At 49.3% G+C, this 23866-nt stretch overlaps 1 protein-coding gene across 1 annotated transcript in view; it reads left to right on the top strand.

Moving 5' to 3' along the window:
• Positions 1 to 23866, top strand: part of HNRNPU (heterogeneous nuclear ribonucleoprotein U) — a 145398-nt gene that overhangs the window by 32371 nt on the left and 89161 nt on the right. The window contains 4 exon segments of the mRNA XM_033936173.1: positions 808 to 917; positions 919 to 948; positions 2189 to 2288; positions 3454 to 3566. Of these exon segments, the coding sequence (XP_033792064.1) occupies positions 808 to 917; positions 919 to 948; positions 2189 to 2288; positions 3454 to 3566 (353 nt within the window).

Here is a 23866-nt window from a genome sequence, read left to right on the forward strand (position 1 = left end):
CTCGCTGTGTAAAAACATTTCTGTAGGTTACAGTCTTTGCAGTGCATGCAATTACAGCCAAAATACATGTTTACTAATGATATAGCTTATTAATTTTGAGAGGAGGTATGAATATTTTTGTTTAGACATAGAGAGGCCATGTGAGTGCAGAAATCCTTCTGATATCTCCCTTGATCCATGTGGCCATATAAGCTCCTCCACCACACACATACAAGTTGTACTATATATATTGTTAATCGTTTTTGCTAATGGAATTGTGAAGCATCTAGAAACAAGAGAAATCAGGTATGTAAATTTGTATACATCATCGATGGGGAAAAATAATAGCAAAAAAAGATGACGACATAATGTAAGTACAAATAATGCAGCAAACAAACACAAGAGGACTTCAAGAAATTAAAACAAAATAAACAAAAAAAACAAATTTTGTGTAAATCCAAGTACTGCCAGTCAAAATTTGAGGTAAAGAAAGCATTAGGCTTACATGTCTACCTTTTTTTTTCTTCCTGTAACAGATGGTGTGCTTTAAGCACCAAGCTTATTGCAGTCTTTGTCTGAACTCTGTGTATTGGCTGTGAGCCCTTTTTAAATGCCTGGATTTCCTCTGCTTAGCAGATGACCAAGTTTGTCTATCAAGTTTCACCTTAAGACCACTGCTGGGCCATAAATGTCCACTGGTGACAGAGCAGCTATTTAAAAATAGTGAAGCCTGTATTTGGGCCCACCTAACTTCTGTTTAATCCAATTCAGCCATCTACTTGGGAAAACTACTAGAGACGAAATAATCTGTCATGTTTGTCTTGACAGATAACTGCGATCTTCACTTCAAAATCTCAAGAGATCGTTTAAGTGCATCTTCTCTTACCATGGAAAGCTTTGCCTTCCTGTGGGCTGGAGGAAGGGCTTCCTACGGGGTTTTCTAAAGGCAAAGTCTGCTTTGAGATGAAGGTTGGTCTGTTTAATACAGTATTATATATAAACATATATTACCTACTGGGAGGGTTGGGCAAACTTGAGTTTTTAAAGCCTGACCCTCATGTTTTCTATAGTAACAGATGGGTGATAGCATCCTGCTGTGTCACTGCAGCTGGAGCTTCTCTGACTAGATTGTTGATGGCAGTACTTGGTTCAGAACAATTTTTTTCCCTGTACCCCATTAAATGTAACCTCTGGGTTGATGGAGATGGTTTTAGTGTAGCGCCATACTCCTGCCTAGCTAACAGCTATGCTCAGAGTAATAAACAGAACTTTGGCAGAGTAAATACTTTGTGCATTCTGGTCTCTTGCTTTGTTTGCAGCAGATTTTAAAAGGTTTGCCAACTTGAGGGATGGGGCAGAAGGGGCTTGAAATCTGTGCTTCTCTTTCTTTTTTCTTGAAAAGTCTCTCTTCCCACTGTTTAAATTCCCTGTGCAGTGAGGTTACCATGCCACAACTGTGCAGACAAAAGGTTTCCATCACAGAAGGCTAGCAAGTTTTTAAAATTGCTTTTTCTGAGGCTTTTGCTCCAAATTGATTTGTAGTTTGGTAGCGTATTTTATTTCACTAGTTCTTACTGAGTACCGTTCTTGCACATAAGAACATAAGAAACGCCTTCACCGGATTAGACCGAGGTCCATCCAGTCCGGTGCTCCGCACACGCGGCGGCCCATTTAGGTACTCCTTTTTGGAGATCCGACTTTACCATATCCCTCAATATGATATGCCAGAAGGTGTGCATCCAACTTGTGCTTGAATCCCATGAAAAGCAGTACTTAATTCCAGATAGTACTAAAGTAACTCGGCCACCAAGACATTGTAATTGTGAGGGAGAATATTCAGACTAGGTCCAAAACAGATTCTTTATTATAGAAGGATTTCCATGCTGGATAAACATTATTTCTTTACAAATCTTACAGTTAATATGTAGAAATAAAAACAAAACAAATAGAATCCAAGTAATACCTTTTTGTATTGGACTAACTAGAGCATGGTTAGATTAGCTTTCAAAGGTAATTCTTTTTCAGATCAGAGAATCTTACAGTGAAATGGTAGAAATTATGTAGTATTTCTATAGCAGCAGCCATGAATGCGATAGCAAAACTAAAACCCATTGAAGATTTTCAGAAAACAATTGGTGCCACATGTATTATTCACTTTGCTTCATTTCTAATTATTTGATTTGGTCTGTGCTGCTTCTATTTAAAACAGGTCACAGAGAAGATACCAGTCAAACATTTGTACACAAAAGATATAGATATCCATGAGGTGCGTGTGGGCTGGTCCATGAGTACCAGTGGAATGCTGCTGGGTAAGTGATCTGTAGTCAAGCCACTAGGAAGGGAATTGGTATTTTAAGGTGTCCATATAGTTACTTTTAAATAATTGTCATTTACTATTTGTTGCCCCCTTACTCCCCCTATGCCCTGAAAAAGGGAGTAACCTTAAATTATCTTACATATTAGGTCACAGTTTCTCTTACATTCAGTACTAAGTATTGATCTTATTTACCTAAATTGTCAGAGTATTTTGTAGAGCCTTGGTTTAGGAAATGGGAGGTTGTAAGTGAAATAAAATACTCTGGGTTTATTCATCTATTGTAGCTGTCAAAGTTCTTCAAAAAGATTGTTTGGTGGCTAGTTTCTTTCCTAAAGAAAAAGTGAGCATATTTTGGAAGTGCCTAGTGCAGTGTATCGCAAACTGTGTGCCACGGAGGATTCCAGGTGTGCCCTGAGATGCCAGCGAGGAGGAAAGGCGCAAGCACTGGCTCTTGCAGCGAGAGGCACATTCTGTAGTCGGTCAACCTGTGCCACTGCTCCTTCTCTTCACCTCTCCTTCTACAGCACACCTTCTCCCCCCCCACCCCCCATCGGTAATAAGAGGCTCAGGGCTGTGGTTGGAGGACATCTGCGCATACATCAACGTGATGTCATGCATCTGTGTGATAGCGCATCAACGTCTGCATGTTTCCAGGTGCCCTCCAGCCGCAGCCTTGGGATTAGTATGCCAGCAGCTTAAAAAGTTTGCGACACACTGGCCTAGTGCACAATTATGAACACAAATTGTGTGTAAGAGCTGCATATTTGCAGAATGAAAGAAGGGAGCTATTTGTAGACTGATGGAAAGGAAGCTTTTAAAACAGGAATGTGGTTCATGAGAAACTACCAACCTTTTACATATAAAAAGTGGCTGGGGGGCACATAAACTTGGGAAATAAAAACTGAAAGTGTTATCAATAGAAAAGTAGCAAGAGTGTGTTGGTTGGTAAAGTGGTGTGTTGAGATGGTTTGCTATTTTTTATATGCTAGAGCTTCCTAAAGCTGGATCTGAGTTCAGTAATTTATTCCAGGACAAAACCCCACTGGGGACAGTTGCTGGAAAAGTTCAGGTAACAACATGCAGAACTGCATAGAAGAGTTCCATCTCAAATTCTAGATTGGTTCTGAAAAGTTTTGCAATAACTTTTTTTAAATTAGGCGAGGAGCCAAATTCATACGGTTACTCTATGAAAGGGATAAAAGTAAGCAACTGTGAAACTGAAGACTATGGTGAAAAATTTGATGAAAACGATGTCATCGCATGTTTTGCTGTAAGTTTATTTTTATTTTTTTTAAAAATACTTCACAATTTGCAAAAACTGTTTGGCAAGATAAGAACATTGTAACTGAAACTTTATCAAGTTGATAATACTTAGACGTTACCTGCCATTTATGACATTTCCTTGATAAAGAGAAGGTATGCATTATGTATTGCATTTTGGTGGTGGTAGTTTGAGGAAGTATGTTTACAGCCCTTAATTCCATATTGGCTATGCTTTATTTTTATTCATGCAGTTTTTAACGTAACAGACCAAAATATAATAACTTGTACAGAAATAGGAACAGAGATCACAATATTTAGTAATAAAGTAACTGTTCCAAGGAGAATCCAATCTCAAACTCCTTATAATCCCAGTAACGAAGGATTCCAAGGATTATTAATAAGAAAGAAGAGATGAAAAAACATACTTACTTTCAGCTAAACCATTTCTGTACTAGAATTACTATAATGAACCTTTTAAGTGGCGATTGTAACTAGTCTCCCCAATTTGCCCAGCAGCAAGTTTCTTAATAGCTGACCAAGCAGACAAGTGGGAATAAAAATAGCCCACATATCTTTGTGTATGTAATCTAACCATGCATTAACAAAGTTGCAGAACTTTAAGTTGAAAGAGCAAAAATTGTGTTTGAGTTTCTCTGGAAATGTCAGGAAAAATTCCCACTTTTCTATTGTAGAACAACTTTATCTATTCTTTAACATTCTAAACAGTCAGTCTGCCTATAGATAAAGCCAAAGACTTCATTAGGGTTGAAGGCACAAAAATATCTGGGTTTTATTTTATTTATATACCGCCTATCAAGGTTATCTAGGCCAGTGATTCCCAACCCTGTCCTGGAGGAACACCAGGCCAATTGGGTTTTCAGGCTAGCCCTAATGAATATGCATGAGAGAGATTTGCATATGATGGAAGTGATAGGCATGCAAATTTGCTTCATGCATATTCATTAGGGCTAGCCTGAAAAACCCAATTAGCCTGGTGTTCCTCCAGGACAGGGTTGGGAACCACTGATCTAGGCGGTTTTACAATCAGGTACTTAGAAGATTCCACAATGTCTGTTAAAATAGCCAAATCTAATTCCTGTGCTATGTTTCCAGAAGTTTCCTTGGTGTTCAGAATTCTGTCCTTTCCCTTGATTCAATAGATTTCTTAATGCTTCCATAAGATTTCTGCAGCATCTTACAAGGTTTAAAATGTTTATAGAGTAAGGAAAATTCAACAAATAGCTGCCTTCGCTGTGTGTTCCGCTCAAATTAGTCACATATCTAATGTCCGTTTACACAGTCTTAATATCTTTACATTGTTGTTTTCAACCTCATTGTCAAAAAACCCCAAAAAGAGCACTGGCCTTTCACTTGTACACGAGTAGCTAAAAGCTAAGGAGTTAACTTGAGGAATCATGGCTTTGACCAAGTCTGATAGATTCCGTACAAACATAAGGATGTTCTTCTTCACACAGAGAGTGGTGGAGAGCTGGAACGCTCTTCCGGAGTCTGTTTGTAGGGGAAAACACCCTCCAGGGTTTCAAGACTAAGCTGGACAAGTTCCTGCTAAACTGTTGTACACAGGTGAGGCTGGACTCATTATAGAGCACTGGTCTTTGACCCAGGGGCCGCCGCATGAGCGAACTGTTGGGCATGATGGACCACTGGATCTTGCCAGATAACTTCTAAAGTAATCAATGCAACTTAAAACTACAAGCACTGAATAACTTTCAAAAAGATAATACGGGCAGGGTAATTCAATGGCTATTGACTAAAATAGTTATAAAGGGTCTGTCTACTTCTTCTCTGCCTCGAGCCTAAAGGGGTCAAAGATTTCTGTTCAGCCCCCACCTACTTGAAGTTATGTTGAAGACTAAAAGAGTGAGTAAAAATCAAGAACCTACCATGGAAATTAACATCAATGAACAATGCATGGCAGAGATTTTTTACCAAAAGAAACAAAGGATCTTAGATATTCATACCTATGGTACATAAGTATCAAAAGGAAATTTTGGATGATATCTAGATCCTAAGAGAGATTTTCTTAGGATCTATGATAGATACCATCATCCAAAACTACCTTTTGACACTTATTTATTTATTATTTATTTAATTTAAAAATTTCTATACCGTTTACAACTAAACGACTAACAAGATATACATAATATTAAAACATAATAGAATAAACATACTAAAAGTCTTAGAATTCATAACTAAAAGATACCAAGTTAACTTTGCATAGAACAGAACTTAAAAACAGATAAAAGTTAATAACATGTCATGGATACATCATAACTGTGGATCATAAATAGTTCATAGGTATGAATATCGGAGATCCTTTGTTTCCTTTGGTAAAAAATCTCTGGCCATGCATTAGTCATTGAGTTAGTTTCCATGGTAGGAACTTGATACGACTAGCTAGTTCACATTTTTTGCTTATTGCTATATTGCTTAGAAATCAAGAACCCCCCAATACCCCCTTGAACTTTAGCCAAGTTAGCTTTTCCATATTGTTTGTAAAAAGACTGCTATAGTTATCCCAGGACTAGCAGGCAGCATATTCTCTACACGTGGGTGACATCACCGACATTTTCGCAAACAGACATGCTTGAAGACCTTCAAGCTTGCGATTGGCATGCGCGCGTGCCCCTCCCGCCTAGTCTAGGGCATGCGTCTCCTCAGTGTGGCCTCATTTCTATGTTTTTCGCGGAGCCAGAAGTACTGCTTCCTTGCTTTGCGCGATCTTGTCCCTCTTGCACCGCGGCTTGTTTGGTTAGTTTTAGTTGAGTCGCTGTGCCCGCGGCCGTATTTTCTTCTTATGTCCCGGCCTCATTCTGGGTTTAAAAACTACTAAGTGCAACCAGGTTATCACCATCATCGACCCTCATCGTTGGTGTGTGGAGTGCCTCGGGGCAGAGCACCGCGCTGAGTCGTGTCCCTGTTGTGCGACTTAGCAAACCGTGGGCTCTTCGTAGGAGGGGTGGCCAAGATTCTCCAACTCTTTGGCCCCATGGATCCTGCGGGTACAGGCCTCGAGCTCGGCCATCGGCGCCTTGGTTGGGTGCCTCAGCCTCGAAGTCCCCGGCCTCGGCTCCCCCTGCTACTCCGGCCTCGGGTAAGTCTCCTCTTTCCTCCTCAGGTGTGCCGGCAAAGAAGCCTACCTCGGAGTCTCATGTCAGTGCCACCTCTTCAGCGTCTTCGAGACATCACTCTAAACGTGCCTCCTCACGTAGGGCATACTCTTCCTTGAGGTCGCTCCCGAAGGAGCACACTGCTGCACCTAAGAACCAACCACCATTGGTCTCGGTGCCTATGTTCGAGGACATGCTTAAGGCTATACTTACCACACAGCTTTCCTCGGTGGTTAGCCAACTGGTCCCGACTTCAACGCCTCTGACCTCGGTCTCGACTCAGTCTCGGTCTGACCAGCCTGAGCGTCCCTCGTATCTCAAGGACATGCCCGCAAGACTCGCCGGGTTCCCTCGAGCGCTTCTTCATCCCCTGTGTTACCTGTGACTTTTTGGGGGTCCAGGCCAGGGGCCTGTTTTTCCCCCGCTACTATGTCGCGGCTTGCCCCTCTTAAAAAGCCCTGGTCTTCTCCGCCCCTTCGGGGCAGGTCTCCGACCACAAAATCTTCCAGGCACACGCTTGTCCTTGAGTTGAACTCTAGTGTGTGTTCCCGATCGAGGCAGCTGCCAGCCTCTAAGGGGTCTTCTTTGAAACCGGTGGAGGAATTTTCCTTTGCCCCGTCTTCTCCGAGGCTTCGCCAGCTGTTTCTTCGGACCCCGGGGTCTTCCCCGGTCCACCTTGCACGGGGTCGTTCCTCGACACCCCCCAGACACTTTACTCGAGCCTTTTTGGTCTCCCATTCGCGGGATTCCGAGGCCCCGGCTTACTATTCGAGGGAAATTTCTCTTTCTTTCTCGGCTCGGGGTCTCCTTAGGAGGATGTCTTCTCAAAACTTCTCCTTTACTCGTTTCATCTCTGACACGGGGAGGGCCTTGAACATGGACCTCCAGTCTGAGTCCCGTTATACCCAGGAATACCTGGCGGAAATGGGTGTCGATCATCCGCCCCGTGAGGTGCTATGATTACCATTGCACCAGGTTCTCCGGCAGACTTTTCTCCAGAACCAGGAGACCCCATATGCGGTCACAGCCATTCCCTCCAAGTTGGAGTCTCGTTACCGGACGATCCCGGTTAAGGGGTTTGAAAGTTCTCAGCATTCAAACCAATCCTTCGTGGTTGAGTTTTCCGTGAAGAAGTCTAACCCCTAGAAGGTTTACGCTGCATCCCTCCGGGCAGGGAGGGCCGTATGATGGACAAATTTGGTCGCCGCCTTTTTCAAAACTTAATGATGGCTAATCGTGTCCTCAACTGTAATTTTATCGTCACGTCCTACCTCCGGTTCTGTATGGATGCCCTCCGCTCATTCCGGGAAGCTATGCCGGATTATCCCAGGATAAGCAGGCAGGTATTCTCACTAATGGGTGAACGTGATCCAGCGGAGCCCCGATGCGGACACCTCACAAGCATTTTTGCTTGATGAAACTCGAAGTTTCGAGTCGCCTGCACCGCGCATGCGCGAGTGCCTTCCCGCCCAGACCAGGGCGCGTCTCCTTAGTTCTTACTTTTCTACGGAGCCGAGAAGTCCGTCTTCGACTCTGCGTGAAGATTTTTCACTTGTGCCTTCTAAAGTCCACGGTTTTGGGTTATTTTTTTCTCAATCACTGATTTTTGTCATTCTTTATTGTTTAAAAAAAAATTTCTTCCAACCGGGCAGGCCACGTGGCTGCAGCCCCGCGGCTTCGATCTTGCGGCGGAGCTTTTCTGGCCTATCACCGGTTTTAAAAAGTGTGCCAAGTGCCAGCACGCGATTTCGCTCACGGACCCTCATCGACGCTGTGTTCGATGTCTCGGGCCTGAACACCTTCCGAAATCGTGCTGACCCTGCTCCACACTCACCGCACGTGCTTTCAAGCGCCGTTGCGTCTTGTGGGAGTCGCTGTTCAGTATGGAGTCCTCGACGGAGCAATCGTCATCGAAAGGCTATACTCTATAAACCTTCGACTTCATCCGCTGCTCCTCAGCCTTCCACCTCTGCAGCGCCGAGTCTCATCAAGCCTGCATCGTTTGTGCCGGCCCCGACTCCAGCACCTGCTGCGATGCCTCCCTCAGTCTCTTCAGATCAGGTAGCACAGGACCTATTCCACCGGTAGTGCTAAAAGTGCCCAAGGCTTCTAGGCCCAAGCACTCACACACTACCCCCAAAGAACGCGAACCCCGTGCAGGCGGTCCCATTGCAGATGCGGATCCGTCCTTGCCAGCCTCGTTCCAGACATTGTTAGAGAAGCAATTCATTGAGCTCTTTACCACCATTGGGCTTAAGCTTCTCTCTCAAATCCGGCCTGGGCACGGGGAGGCCTCCCGCGAGGTCGAATTGCCTCCAGTGCCTCAGCGATACACACACTCTCTACAGGGAGCAGAGTCTCTGGTCTGGCTTCAGTGCATGCATTGCAAGGAGCAGAGTCTTTGCGGGTGCCTCCATTGGAACCCATCCACTCGATGCAAGGAGCAGAGTCTTTGCAAGTGCTGCCATTGGAGCCGATCCACCCGATGCAGGAGTTCGAGTCCCTATGAGTACCTCGGGGTGATTCCAGCCATCCACTTGTGCTTCAATCGACTGCTTTCTGCCCCATCCACTACCTGGGGGCCTCAGCGAAGATCCATTCGCCTCGTTCATCGAGGCCGATATCCAAACACAGATCACATCGGTCGAGGCATTCATCGAGGCACTCGTCCAGGCATGCCTCGCCTCGCCTCATCGGAAGCAGCCTTTCCTCGAGTATTCTTCACTGGCTAATTCACCTCCTTCGATGCCGGAGCTCGAGGACACGATGGGGTCTTTATCACCAACACAATCCCCGTCCTCATTGGATCCCGAGGCCTCTACGTCCTCGAGCCCGTCTCGAGGCCCGGCTTCGGCTGACCTGCTGTTGTTCTCCTCGTTCCTTCGACAAATGGCAGACGACCTGGACACAGGTTCCAAATTCTCCAAGGAATACCCGGAGACTATGCACCTCCCTCAACCACCTGCTGAATCCCTCAAACTTCCTCTTCATAAGTTTCAGGATCAGACCTTTATGCGATGCCTTGAAACACCTTATTCCATTCCCGCTGTACTGGGCAAATTGGATACCAGGTACCACACAGTGCACCATAAGGGATTCGATGGTTCCCAACTCTTCCATCAAATCCCTCTTGGTGGAGTCCTCACTGAAGCGGCCTCAACCCTCCCAGGTCTACGCTGCCATCCCACCTGGTAGAGAGGGCAAGACCATGGACTGATATGGCAGGAGGATTTATCAGAACTAATGATGACATCCAGGGTTCTGAATTACAACTTCCATTTTGTCACATATTTCGAGTTCTTCCTGTCGGTACTCCAGAAGTTCTCGCCCTATGTGGACCCTAGGACACAATCTGAGTACCAGGAGGTCCAGGCCTCGCTGTCCCAGCTCCGGTTACAGCTGATGCAGTCATCCTACGATGCCTTTGAGCTCTCAGCTCAGGCTACAGCGTATGCAGTGGCTATGCGCAGTCTGGCATGGCTCAGGACCATCGATATGGACCCTAATCTCCAGGACAGGCTCGCCAATATTCCATGCGCTGGTACTGACCTCTTTGATGAATCCATTGAGGCAGTGACCAAGAAGCTCTCAGACCACGAGAAATCCTTCCAATCCATCCTGCGTCCGAAGCCTAAGCCTGCTCCTCCTCATGCTGCACGCCCACCATTAATATACCAGCGGCGGTACCCACCTAAACAGGCTCCCCCATCCGACAGCCTGTGAAGCGGCAGCATTTCCAAAAACAGCAGCAGAAGCCTCAGCCATCCTCCGTCCCAAAGGCTCCTCAGCCCTTTTTACTGTCTCATAGAGGACATAACTTCAGTCGTCCTGCCATTCTCAGCTGCTCTATCAATTGGAGGTCGTCTCCATCACTTTTACCACCGGTGGACAACTATTACCACTGACCTCTGGATCCTTTCCATCATCAGAGAAGGATACTCTCTCCCGTTCGATCGAGTACCCCCGGAACATCCTCCAAGAGAGTATCCTTCCAACTTGACCCAGACCGCCCTTCTTCTTCAGGAAGCTCAGGCTCTATTACGGCTCGGAGCCATTGAGCCGATTCCTGTATCTCAACAGAACAAGGGTTTTTACTCCGGTACTTCCTTGTTCCAAAGAAGACGGACGATCTGTGACCCATTTTGGACCTCAGGGTGCTCAACAAGTTTCTGGTCAAAGAGAAGTTTCGCATGTTGACCCTGACATCCCTGTACCCCCTCCTCGAGCAGAACGACTGGTTATGCTCTCTGGATCTCAAGGAGGCCTACACCCAAATTCCCGTTCATCTGGCCTCCCGCCAATACCTCAAATTCAGGGTGGGACATCTTCATCTCCAATACCGAGTGCTTCCCTTCGGCCTGACCTCGTCACCCCAAGTCTTCACCAAGTGCCTGGTAGTGGTGGCCGCAGCACTCAGGAACCACGGCCTCCAATTATTCCCCTACCTGGACGACTGGCTCATCAAGGATTCTACATCTCAGGGAGTCGCCCTCGCGACCCAGAAAACGATTTGGTTGCTGCAACATCTGGGATTCGAGATAAACTTTCCGAAATCCCATCTACAACCCTCACAGACTCTTCCCTTCATCAGAGCTGTTCTGGATACTACCCAACTCAGAGAGTTCCTCCCCTCCGAGCGGCAGGAAGCTCTCCTCCATCTTTGCCACTTGGTGTCCTCTCGCTCGTCCATCTCGGCGAGACACATGATGGCTCTCCTGGGCCACATGGCCTCTACAGTTCACTTGACTCCTTTTGCCAGACTTCACCTCAGGATTCCCCAGTGGACCCTGGCATCTCAGTGGACGCAGATATCTGACCCTCTGCCCCGACACATCCGGGTCACTCCTGCTCTGCAACAGTCTCTTCGCTGGTGGATGTTATCATCCAATCTATCCAGAGGTTTGCTGTTCCAAACTCCCCCCCATCAGAAAGTCCTCACGACCGACTCGTCCACTTATGCTTGAGGAGCTCATCTGGACGGTCTATGCACTCAGGGTCACTGGACCAGCACAGACCGCCAGTGGCACATCAATCTCCTGGAACTCAGGGCGATTTTCAATGCTCTCAATACCTTCCAGCACCTGCTCCAAGACGAGGTGGTCTTCATTTGTACGGACAACCAAGTCGCCATGTATTATATCAACAAGCAGGGGGGCACGGGATCGGCCTCCCTCTGCCAGGAAGCTCTGAAAGTTTGGGATTGGGCGATTCGCCACAACACCTTCCTCAAAGCTGTCTAAATTCAGGGGGCGGACAATGCCTTGGCGGACAACCTGAGTCATCTGCTGCAACCTCATGAGTGGACTCTCCACTCAACGCCCCTCCATCACATCTTTTCTCAGTGGGGAACTCCTCAGATCGACCTCTTTGCAGCCCCCCACAACTTCAAACTGCCTCAGTTCTGCTCCAGGATCTACACCTCACCGCCTCGAGGTAGATGCTTTTCTTCTGGATTGGACGAATCTCTTCCTATATGCGTTTCCTCCATTTCCTCTCATCCAGAAGACTCTAGTCAAACTCAAGTCAGACCATGCCACCATTATCCTGATCTCTGCACGGTGGCCCAGACAACCTTGGTACTCCCTTCTACTTCAACTCAGCAGCAGGGAGCCCTTCCCTCTACCAGTGTTTCCATCACTGCTTACGCAGCAGCAGAGATCTCTACTTCATCCCAACCTGCAGTCTCTATACCTGACAGCTTGGTTCCTCTCAACGTAACCCCTCTCCAGTTTTCTCAACCTGTGAGAGAGGTCCTGGAAGCTTCAAGGAAGCCTGCTACTAGACAGTGCCACCACCAGAAGTGGACTAGATTCTCCTTGATGTTTTTCTCATCATCATGAGCCACAACACTCCTCCTTGTCTTCAGGTTTGGATTATCTCTTGCTCCTCTCTCATTCTGGTCTCAAGTCTACATCGATACGAGTCCATCTTAGTGCAATTGTTGCTTTCCATCAGCCTCTCCAAGGGAAACCCCTCTCTGCTCATCCGGTGGTTTCCAGATTCATGAAAGTACTTTTCCATGTCAATCCTCCCCTCAAGCCGCCTCCAGTGGTTTGGGACCTCAATGTTGTTCTTTCTCAGCTTATGAAACCTCCATTTGAACCTCTCCACAAGGCTCATCTGAAGTATCTCACTTGGAAAGTGGTGTTCCTTACTGGCCTCACCTCTGCTCGTCAAGTTAGTGAGCTTCAAGCATTGGTGGCGGATCCACCTTTCACAGTATTCCACCATGACAAGGTGGTCCTTCGCACTCATCCAAAATTCCTCCCCAAAGTGGTCTCAGAATTTCATCTGAATCAATCCATTGTTCTCCCTGTGTTTTTCCCAAAGCCTCATTCTCATCCTGGAGAATCAGCTCTTCATACTCTGGACTGTAAACGTGCCTTGGCTTTCTACCTGGAACGCACCAAGCCACACAGAACTGGTCCTCAACTTTTCATCTCCTTTGATCCAAACAAGTTGGGACGTCCCATCTCTAAGCGCACCAACTCCAACTGGATGGCAGCTTGTATATCCTTCTGCTATTCCCAGGCTCGATTACCCCTTCACAGTAAAGTCACAGCCCACAAGGTCAGAGCAATGGCAGCCTCTGTAGCCTTCCTCAGATCGACACCGATTGAGGAGATTTGTAAGGCTGCCACTTGGTCCTCAGTTTACACCTTCACTTCACATTATTATCTGGATACTCTCTCCAGACGGGATGGAATTGGCCAAACAGTATTACAAAATTTATTCTCCTAAGTTGCCAATTCTCCCACTATCCCATTCTGGTTAGCTTGGAGGTCACCCATTAGTGAGAATACCTGCCTGCTTGTCCTGGGATAAAGCAATGTTACTTACTGTAACAGTTGTTATCCAGGGACAGCAGGCAGCTATTCTCTCGTCCCACCCAGCTCCCCTTGGTTGGCTTCTCTGCTAGCTATCTGAACTGAGGAGACACGCCCTGGTCTGGGCGGGAAGGCACTCGCGCATGCGCGGTGCGGGCGACTCGAAACTTCGAGTTTCATTAAGCAAAAATGCTTGGATCATGTCACCCATTAGTGAGAATAGCTGCCTGCTGTCCCTGGATAACAACTGTTACGGTAAGTAACATTGCTTTCTCGGCGTCTGAAGTTTCGTCTCCTCGAGGAGACCCTCTCCCAGCTCCGCCTTTACATGTTTCAGGTGACCTACGACGCCTTCGAGTTGTCATCGAGGGTCACGGCCTTTGCGATCGCCATGCATCGCTTTGCTTGGCTCCAGATTGTGGATATGGATCCGAATCTACATGATCGTCTTGCCAATCTCTCGTGTGTGGGTCATGAGCTGTTCGATGATTCCATCGAAGTGGCCACCAAGCGCCTCTCGGACCATGAACGGTCCTTCGCCTCTCTGGTGAAACTTAAACCGGCTCGGCAATACAAAATTTCTCTCTGGGGGTACCCACAGAAATCTACTCCTGCCTTCTCTCGGCCTCCTTCAAAGCGGCCGCGGCAACAGCAGCAGCGTCAAACTAAGGCCCAGCAGCCGGTCCAAGCCTTCGGGCTCCCTTCCCGCTGGAGCCTTCCCCCCTCCCCATCAGGGGGTCGTCTCCATCATTTCTATGCCCAGTGGGAAAGTCTTACCACCGACAGTTGGGTGCTTTCTATCATCTGGGATGGGTACTCCCTTCACTTCAGTCACGTACCCCCGGACCTTCCCCCAAGAGAGTTTCCTTCTGCTCCGCTTCAGCTGCCTCTCCTTCTGCAGGAAGCTCAGGACCTTCTTCGCCTTCGAGCGGTCGAGGAGGTTCCCCCAGACCAGTGGAACACCGGATTTTATTCCCAGTGCTTTCTGGTACCTAAGAAGATCTGCGTCCGATCCTGGACTTCTGTGCTCTGAACAAGTTTCTGGTCGGGGAACGGTTCAAAATGCTCACCTTCCTACGTTGTACCCCCTCTTGGACGAGGGGGACTGGCTGTGCTCACTGGACCTCAAAGAGGCGTATACCTTAGTGCCATTACTGCTTTTCATCTGCCTATTGACGGGAAGCCTATCTCTGTTAATCCTTTGGTTTCCCGCTTCATGAAAGGCCTTTTCCACGTTCATCCGCCCCTTAAACCTCCTGTGGTTTGGGATCTTAACGTAGTCCTTGCTCAATTGATGAAACCCCCATTCGAACCGCTTGCGCGGACTTACTTGAAGTTTCTTACTTGGAAGGTTGTATTTCTTATTGCTCTCACTTCTGCCCTTCGGGTCAGTGAGCTTCAAGCCTTGGTTGTGGATCTACCTTTCACTGTCTTCCATCATGATAAGGTGGTTCTACGTACCCATCCTAAGTTCCTGCCTAAGGTTGTTTCTGAGTTTCATATCAACCAATTCATTGTTCTTCCTGTGCTTTTCCCGAAGTCCCATTCTCACCCTGGGAGAGTGGTTCTGCATTCTCTTGATTGCAAGCATTCGCTGGCCTTCTACTTGAAGCGCACTGCTCCTCATTATTCTGCTCCCCAACTATTCATCTCTTTCGATCCTAATCGCTTAGGTCGCTCTGTTTCTAAGCGGACCATTTCTAACTGGTTGACTGCTTGTATCTCTTTCTGTTACGCTCAGGCTGGTCTCTCCCTGCCGGGTCGAGTCACGGGCCACAAGGTCAGAGCGATGGCAGTGTCTGTTCCTTTCCTCCGCTCGATTCTGATTGAGGAAATCTGTAAGGCTGCCACTTGATCCTCGGTTGATACGTTTGCCTCTCACTACTGTCTGGATGCTTTCTCCAGGCCATTTTGGCCAGTCCGTTTTGCAAAATCTGTTCTCCTAAATTGCCAACTTTCCCTCCATCCCATTCTGGTTAGCTTGGAGGTCTCCCACATGTAGAGAATATGCTGCCTGCTTTTCCTGGGATAAAGCACAGTTACTTACCGTAATAGGTGTTATCCAGGGACAGCAGGCAGATATTATCTCAGGACAAGCAGGCAGCATATTCTCACATGTGGGTGATGCCATCCACGGAGCCCCGACGCGGACAGCTTTTCAAGCAAACTTGATTGACGATTTCAAGTTTGCTGGTGCTGCACCACGCATGTGTGTGCCTTCCCGCTCCACTAGAGGGCGCATCCCCTCCTCGTGGTCTTCAGTTTTTAGTTTTCCGCGGAGCCAGAAAGCCCTGTTGTTTTTCTCTCCTTGTTAAAGTGTCTTTCTAGCACCGCGGCTTCTTTGTTTTTCTCTCGGAGTCGCTGTGCCAAATCAAAAGCCGTCAAAACAGCAGTCAGGGAGGCTAAATTCCTCATGGAGGAGTCTCTAGCAAAGAACATCCAGAAGGGAGATAAATCCTTCTTCAGGTATATCAGTGATAGAAGAAAAAACTCAGGCAGGATTGTACGTCTTAGGAAACCAGACGGAGACTATGTGGAAAAGGATTCGGAAAAAGCCCAACTATTAAATGAATACTTCTGCTCAGTCTTCACCCGAGAAGCGCCAGGGCTCGGCCCTCAGCTACAGACAAGGGTTGGCTCAGTTGACCCGTTTAGTAACTTTGAGTTTACGCCCAGCAGTGTCTACGGTGAGCTGTCAAAGCTCAAGGTTAACAAAGCAATGGGGCCGGACAACCTGCACCCCAGGGTGCTTAGGGAGCTGAGTGATGTCTTGGCGGAGCCACTGTCCGCGCTCTTCAACCTCTCCCTTAGTACAGGCAGCGTCCCGTTGGACTGGAGGACGGCTAACGTCATTCCACTCCACAAGAAAGGCTCAAAGATGGAGACAGCAAACTACAGACCAGTGAGTCTAACATCGATAGTGAGCAAACTAATGGAAACTCTAATCAAACACCAATTAGATAAGATCCTGGATGAAGAGAATCTACGGGATCCCCGACAACATGGATTTACTAAGGGGAGATCCTGCCAATCCAACCTGATCAGATTCTTTGACTGGGTAACGGGGAAGCTGGATATTGGGGAGTCCCTGGACATCGTGTACCTGGACTTTAGCAAAGCATTCGATAGCGTACCACACCGCAGGTTACTGAGCAAGATGAGTTCTATAGGATTAGGTAACACATTGACGAAATGGGTTGGGAGTTGGCTTGGAGGTAGGCTCCAAAGGGTGGTGGTGAACGGCACCCCCTCCGAAATGACGGAGGTGATTAGTGGAGTACCAAGGGCTCAGTCTTGGGCCCAATCCTATTCAACATCTTTATAAGAGTCTTGGCAGAAGGGCTTCGAGGTAAAATAACATTATTCGCCGATGACGCCAAACTGAGTAATGTAGTGGGCAAATGCACAACAGACGAAGATTCAGTGCCCGACAACATGATGCACGACCTACTCCTACTGGAGCGATGGTCTAGGACATGGCAACTCAACTTCAATGCCAAAAAATGCAAAGTTATGCACCTGGGCAGCCAGAATCCATGCAAGTCTTATACCCTTAATGGCGAGATCCTAGCAAAAACGGTAGCAGAACGAGACTTGGGGGTAATCGTCAGTGAGGACATGAAGTCTGCCAATCAAGTGGAGCAGGCTTCGTCCAAGGCAAGACAAATCATGGGCTGCATACGAAGGGGTTTCGTCAGTCGTAAGGCGGCAGTCATTATGCCATTGTATAGATCCATGGTGAGGCCCCACCTGGAATACTGTGTGCAATTCTGGAGGCCGCATTATCGCAAGGATGTGCTGAGACTGGAGTCGGTGCAAAGAATGGCCACCCGGATGGTCTCGGGACTCAAGGATCTACCATACGAAAAACGGCTTGACAAATTACAGCTATACTCGCTCGAGGAGCGCAGAGAGAGGGGGGACATGATCGAGACGTTCAAGTATCTTACGGGCCGCATCGAGGCGGAGGAAGATATCTTCTTTTTCAAGGGTCCCACGACAACAAGAGGGCATCCGTTGAAAATCAGGGGCGGGAAACTACGAGGTGACACCAGGAAATTCTTTTTCACTGAAAGAGTGGTTGATCGCTGGAATAGTCTTCCACTACAGGTGATTGAGGCCAGCAGCGTGCCTGATTTTAAGGCCAAATGGGATCGGCACATGGGATCTCTTCACAGAGCAAAGGTAGGGGAGGGACATTAAGGTGGGCAGACTAGATGGGCCGTGGGCCCTTATCTGCCGTCTATTTCTATGTTTCTATGTTTTGCCTTCTGGGTTTTTAAAAAAAAAAAAAAAAAAGGTTTTGACTTCCTTGTCTTCAGCATCCGGGGGCTCCCAGTTTGCCGTGGCCACTTAGCCTCGCTTAGCCGCAGCCAGTTTTTCCCTATGTCCTGGCCTCTTACTGGGTTTAAGAAGTGCACCCAGTGCGGTCGGCTGTTGTCAATCACCGACCCGCATCGGTGGTGTGCCTGGGGGCTGACCATCTGACCGACGCTTGCCCCAGATGTGCTATTTTTCAGAATCGTGCCCTGCGACGACCTGCATGGCTGAACTGTTTGCTGTGGATCCAGCCCTGGCTTCGGCTCCGGTCTTGGCCTGAACCTCGGCCTCGAAGACCTTGGCCTCGAAGGGCTCGACTCTGGTGAAGACCTCGGCTCCGTGTAAGTCCCCTCTTTCTTCCTTTTCAGGGTCAGCGCTGGCGAGGAAGCCAACCTCGGAGTCACCGGCCGTTCATGGTGGGGATGCCCTTCCACCAGCCTCATCGAGATTGGCCAAGCCCTCGAAGCGTGCTTCCACCTCTAGGGAATACTCATCTTTGAGGTCGCCCTCGGTGGAATGCACTGCTGCACCCGATATGCCCTCGATGCTTTCGGTGCCCGTGTTTCAGGAGATGTTAAGGGCTATGATCTCCTCGGAGCTCACCTCGGCTTTGGCCCATTTGACCCCGGCCTCAACCTCCCGTACGCCGGATCAGCCTGAGCGTCGCGTCGATGCCTCTGGGGGCAAGGTGCGTTGGTCTTGGCGCCTTTCGTCTTCGGACTCCTCGCCTTGGGGCGTTCCTTGCCCTTGGGGCACCTGAGATCGAAGCACCGGTCGGAACGTGTCTCGACCCCGTCTCGACATTCGGCGAAGCGCCCCCCCCTGGGACTCTTCCCCAAGGCGGGGTTGGTCCCCGGGGGTTTGCACTGAGAGGGCTCTCCGGATTTCAGAGTTGTCCTTCTCCAACCCCCGGCTGTTGAAGTCGCCTTCCCGGTCTGGGGCTCCGGTCCGGGAGGCCCCGACTTCGAGGGGTTCGCCCACTTCTTCCCGGGACATGTCTCCTCGGCGTCAGTGGGCCGGGGTCTTCGCCTCGGGGGTCCTCGAAGCGCCGCCTGCCCTCGACCCCACCGCGTTCCCTCAGCGGAGCGTCCTGGGATTCGGGCCACAGGGATACTGATCAGCCACAGGGATTATTCTTGGGAGGCTTCTCCCTCCTTTTCGGCGGCGCCTCAATCTCGTTCGACCACCCCCCTGTGGGTCGGTACGAGGGTCGCCCCTCCTCATTCACGAGGTTTGTGCAGGATATGGGGAGGGCACTGGACCTTGATCTCCTGGCCGACTCCAAGTATACCAAAGAGTATCTGGCGGAGATGGACCTGCCGTGTCCTCTGCTGGAGTTTCTGCGGCTCCTGTTGAACCCGGTCTTGCGCAAAGCTTTCTTTCGGAACTTGGAAACCCCCTATGCGGTTCCAGCTATTCCGTCCAAAATGGAATCTAAGTGCTGGACTGTCCCTTGCCCGGGATTTGAGAAGACTCAACAGTCTCACCAGTGTCTGTTGGTGGAGTCTTCGCTTAAGAAGTCCCATCCCTCCCGGGTCTCCGCGGCTGTCCCGCCGGGACGGGAGTGGCGGACCATGGACAAATTTGCCTGCCTGCCTTTCAGGGTGACTTGTCTACCTTCCACCAGGTGGAGTTTGGGCAGTTGGTGGACACTCTTTCTCAGCTTCGGTTGCATCTTTTCCATGCAGCTTACGATGCTTTTGCGCTTTCCTCCCGGATTTCCGCCTTTGCGGTGGCCATGCGCCGGTTGGCGTGGCTCCACATCGTGGACATGGACCCCAACCTGCAGGACTGCTTGGCCAATCTGCCCTGTTTGGGGAATGAGCTCTTCGATTACTCGATCGAGGCGGCCACTAAGCGCCTCTCAGCACGAGCGTTCCTTCTCTGCTTTGGTGCGGCCTAAGCCGAAGTCCACTCCTTCTAAGGCCTATTGGCTTCCGCCCAGGCAGTAACTGCAAAAGTCCACTCCTGCTTTCTTGCGCCCGCCTCCTCGCCGACAGCCGCAGCAGCGGCCTGTTCCGAAGCCTCAGACCCCGGTGGTGTCTAAGCCGGCGCCGTCTTTTTGACGGGCTGAGCGGATGGGGGCTGGCCCCCTCCGCGATGGTTTATGCCCCCCTTCCCATCGGAAGCCGTCTCCGAGCCTTTTACCCACTCTGGGCTCGTATTACCTCAGACACTTGGGTCCTGACCGTGGTCAGGGAGGGGTATTCCTTGAACTTTTGGGAGTTAACGCCGGACAGTCCTCCCGGCGTGTCTCTTTCCAATCGGACGCAGCTCCCCTTACTCCTTCTGGAGGCCCGGGCGCTTCGTCGCCTTCATGCGGTAGAGGTGGTTCCCCCCTCCCAGAGGGGGGCGGGGGTTTTGGGGACCAGGTACTTCCTGGTCCCCAAAAAGACCGGGTACCTCCGGCCGATTCTGGACCTCCGGAGGCTCAACAAATTCCTCGTTCGGGAGAAGTTCTGGATGCTCTCCCTTCCGGTTCTGTATCCCTTGCTCAACAAGGGGGACTGGTTGTGCTCCCTCGATCTGAAGGAAGCTTACACTCATGTTCCGGTGCATCCATCTTGTCGCTGGTTCCTTCGTTTTCAGGTGGGAGATCTGCATCTCCAATACAGGGTCCTCCCATTCGGGCTCGCTTCATCCCCACTGGTCTTCACGAAGTGTCTCGTGGTGGTGGCGGCGGCCCTAAGGTCCCGGGGCCTGCAGGTCTTTCCCTACCTCGACGACTGGCTGATCAAAGCCCCATCGAGGGAGGGGGTTATCTCAGCGACCCGACAGACTATTACATTCCTTCAGAGTCTGGGGTTCGAGGTAAACTTTCCAAAGTCCCAGCTATGCCCCTCTCAATCCCTACAGTTCATCGGGGCCGTGCTGGACACGATTCGCCTCCGCTCATTCCTGCCTCCTCTTCGGCAGGCCACGATAATGCGGCTGAGCAAGCAGGTTTCTCTGCGGGCTACGGTTCTGGCCAAGCAGATGATGGTCCTCTTGGGTCACATGGCCTCCACCGTGTATGTCATGCCATTCGCACGCCTCCATCTAAGGGTCCCTCAGTGGACTCGGGCCTCTCAGTGGCGATAGGATCGGGATCCCGCTTCTCATTGTATTGCGGTGACCCCTTCCTTGAGACGCTCGCTCCGTTGGTGGACCAACTCTTCCAATCTTTCCAGAGGGTTGCTCTTTCTCGCTCCTCGCATCACCGTGTCCTGACAGCGGACTCCTCGGCGTATGCTTGGGGGGCGCATTTCGATGTTCTGCGTACACAGGGTCTTTGGTCGAGTGCGGACCGGCTTTGCCACATCAACGTGTTGGAGCTTTGGGCCATTTACAATGCGGTGGTGGCCTTTCGCCATTTACTTCAAGATCAGGTAGTCCTGGTACGCTCGGACAACCAGGTGACGATGTATTACGTCAACAAACAGGGAGGTACGGGTTCCCTGTCCCTCTGCAAGGAGGCTCTGCGCCTTTGGAATTGGGCGTTGCGTCACAATGTCTTTATTCGTGCGGTTTACATCCAGGATGAGCGAAACTACCTAGCAGACTAAGTTGAGCTGCCTCCTGCAGCTGCACGAATGGTCTCTTCACTCCCAGACTATGTGTCAGGTGTTCCTTCGGTGGGGGATTCCGCGGATAGATCTATTTGTTTCTCCCCTCAATCACAAGCTGCCTCTTTTCTGCTCCAGGGTATTCTCCCAGGACCGTCTCGAGGCCGATGCATTCCTTTTGGATTGGACGGGCAGGTTTCTGTATGCGTTTCCTCCCTTCCCATTGATTCTGAGGATGCTTGTCCATCTCAAATTGACACGCGCCTCCATGTTTCTGATAGCTCCTCGGTGACCTCGGCAGCCCTGGTTTTCCCTGCTCCTTCAACTCAGTGTCAGGGACCCTCTGCTTCTGCCTGTGTTTCCTTCTCTGCTGTCTCTGAGTTGGGGTTCGCTGTTGCATCCCAATCTGCAGTCTCTACATCTGACAGCTTGGTTCCTTTCCACCTGACTCCTTCCTTTGAGTTGTCCCAGTCGGTGAGGGATGTTCTGGAAGCTTCTCGGAAAGCTTCTACTAGGCAGTGTTATGCCCAGAAGTGGACTAGATTCGCCACGTGGTGTGCTTCGAATCAGGTGAAAGCGTGGTTGATCGCTGGAATAGTCTTCCACTTCAGGTTATTGAAGCCAGCAGCGTGCCTGATTTTAAGGCCAAATGGGACAGACACATGGGATCTATTCACAAAGAAAGGTAGGGGAGGGTCTTTGGGTGGGCAGACTTGATGGGCTGTGGCCCTTATCTGCCGTCTATTTCTATGTTTCTATGTAACCTTTGTCTGCTTCTTTGTCTTCGGTTTTGGATTATTTGCTTCATTTGTCTCGGTCTGGCCTCAAGACCAACTCGGTTCGTGTACATCTTAGTGCAATTGCCGCCTTCCATCAGCAGCTTGATGGGCAGTCGCTGTCTGTCCACCTCTTGGTTTCTCGTTTCATGCGGGGGATCTTGAATATCCATAAGAACATAAGAATTGCCACTGCTGAGTCAGATCAGTGGTCCATCATGCCCAGCAGTCCGCTCACGCGGTGGCCCTCTGGTCTAAGACCAGCACCCTAACTGAGACTAGCCCTACCAGCGCACGTTCTTGTTCAACAAAAACTTGTCTAACTTTGTCTTGAATCCTCTCAAGCCTTCCCCGGTGGTTTGGGATCTCAATGTAGTCCTCGCTCAATTGATGAAACCTCCTTTTGAGCCCATGGACAAAGCTCATCTGAAGTTCCTTACTTGGAAGGTGATCTTCCTGCTTGTACTCACGTCTGCTCGCAGAGTGAGTGAGCTGCAGGCTTTAATCTCGGACCCACCTTTTACTGTTTTTCACCATGACAAGGTGGTCCTGCGCACTCATCCCAAGTTCTTGCCTAAGGTGGTGTCAGATTTTCACCTTAATCAGTCTATCATTCTTCCGGTGTTTTTTTCGAAGCCCTACTCTCATCCTGGGGAGGCGGCACTTCATACTCTTGACTGTAAGAGGGCGTTGGCGTTCTATCTCCAGCGCACCCAGTCTCATCGGAGGGTTCCTCAGTTGTTCTTGTCTTTTGATCCTAATCGGTTGGGACATCCTGTTTCCAAGCGCACCTTGACCAACTGGTTGGCTGCTTGTATTTCCTTCTGCTACGCTCAGGCTGGTCTCTCGCTGCATGGTCAGGTCACGGGACATAAAGTCCGAGCGATGGCGGCTTCTGTCGCTTTCCTCAGGTCCACCCCAATTGAGGAGATCTGCAAGGCTGCCACTTGGTCTTCAGTTCATACCTTCACCTTTCACTACTGTCTGGATACTTTGTCCAGGAGCGACGGCCGGTTTGGCCAGTCGGTTTTGCATAATCTGTTTTTCTAAATTGCCAACTTCCCTCCGTCCCTTTTTTGGTTAGCTTGGAGGTCACCCACATGTGAGAATATGCTGTCTGCTTGTCCTGGGATAAAGCACAGTTACTTACCGTAACAGGTGTTATCCAGGGACAGCAGGCAGATATTCTCTCAACCCTCCCACCTCCCCGGGGTTGGCTTCTTTGCTGGCTATCTGAACTGAAGACCACGAGGAGGGGATGCAGTTGCAAATTCGCCTATTGATAGCTTCTTGGTGTCCTCAGGCGCAGGTTTTTCTCCAGGTTTTGGGGTTGATGGCGACTTCCCTGGATGTGATTTGGTGGGCCTGGGCTCACATGCACCTGCTTAAGCATGCTCTGCTTCAGCGGTGGTCGCCCCCAGGTGCATGATTTGGACTCTCTTTCTGGGGTCGGGGAGATTAAAAAGAACAGCGGCTTTGGTGAAGCTGGCGAGCTGTGGGGATGTTTGTTGAAGGGGCTTTTTCTATGCAATTTCCAACAGTATTGTTCTATGTTAGTTGTTACTCCTGTTCGGAGTGTTATTAATATTATACTTAGTACTTCTTAGCTATTCGGCAGACTGAATATATTAGGAGGAAGTACAGCTACTTGTATTGCAGCCAAAAGGTTTTGTCTCCTGCTGGTCATGGTGAGCTGTTACCTATCAGT

The sequence above is a fragment of the Geotrypetes seraphini genome, chromosome 3, assembly GCF_902459505.1.
Source record: "Geotrypetes seraphini chromosome 3, aGeoSer1.1, whole genome shotgun sequence".
In the NCBI taxonomy this organism is placed as follows: Eukaryota; Metazoa; Chordata; class Amphibia; order Gymnophiona; family Dermophiidae; genus Geotrypetes; species Geotrypetes seraphini.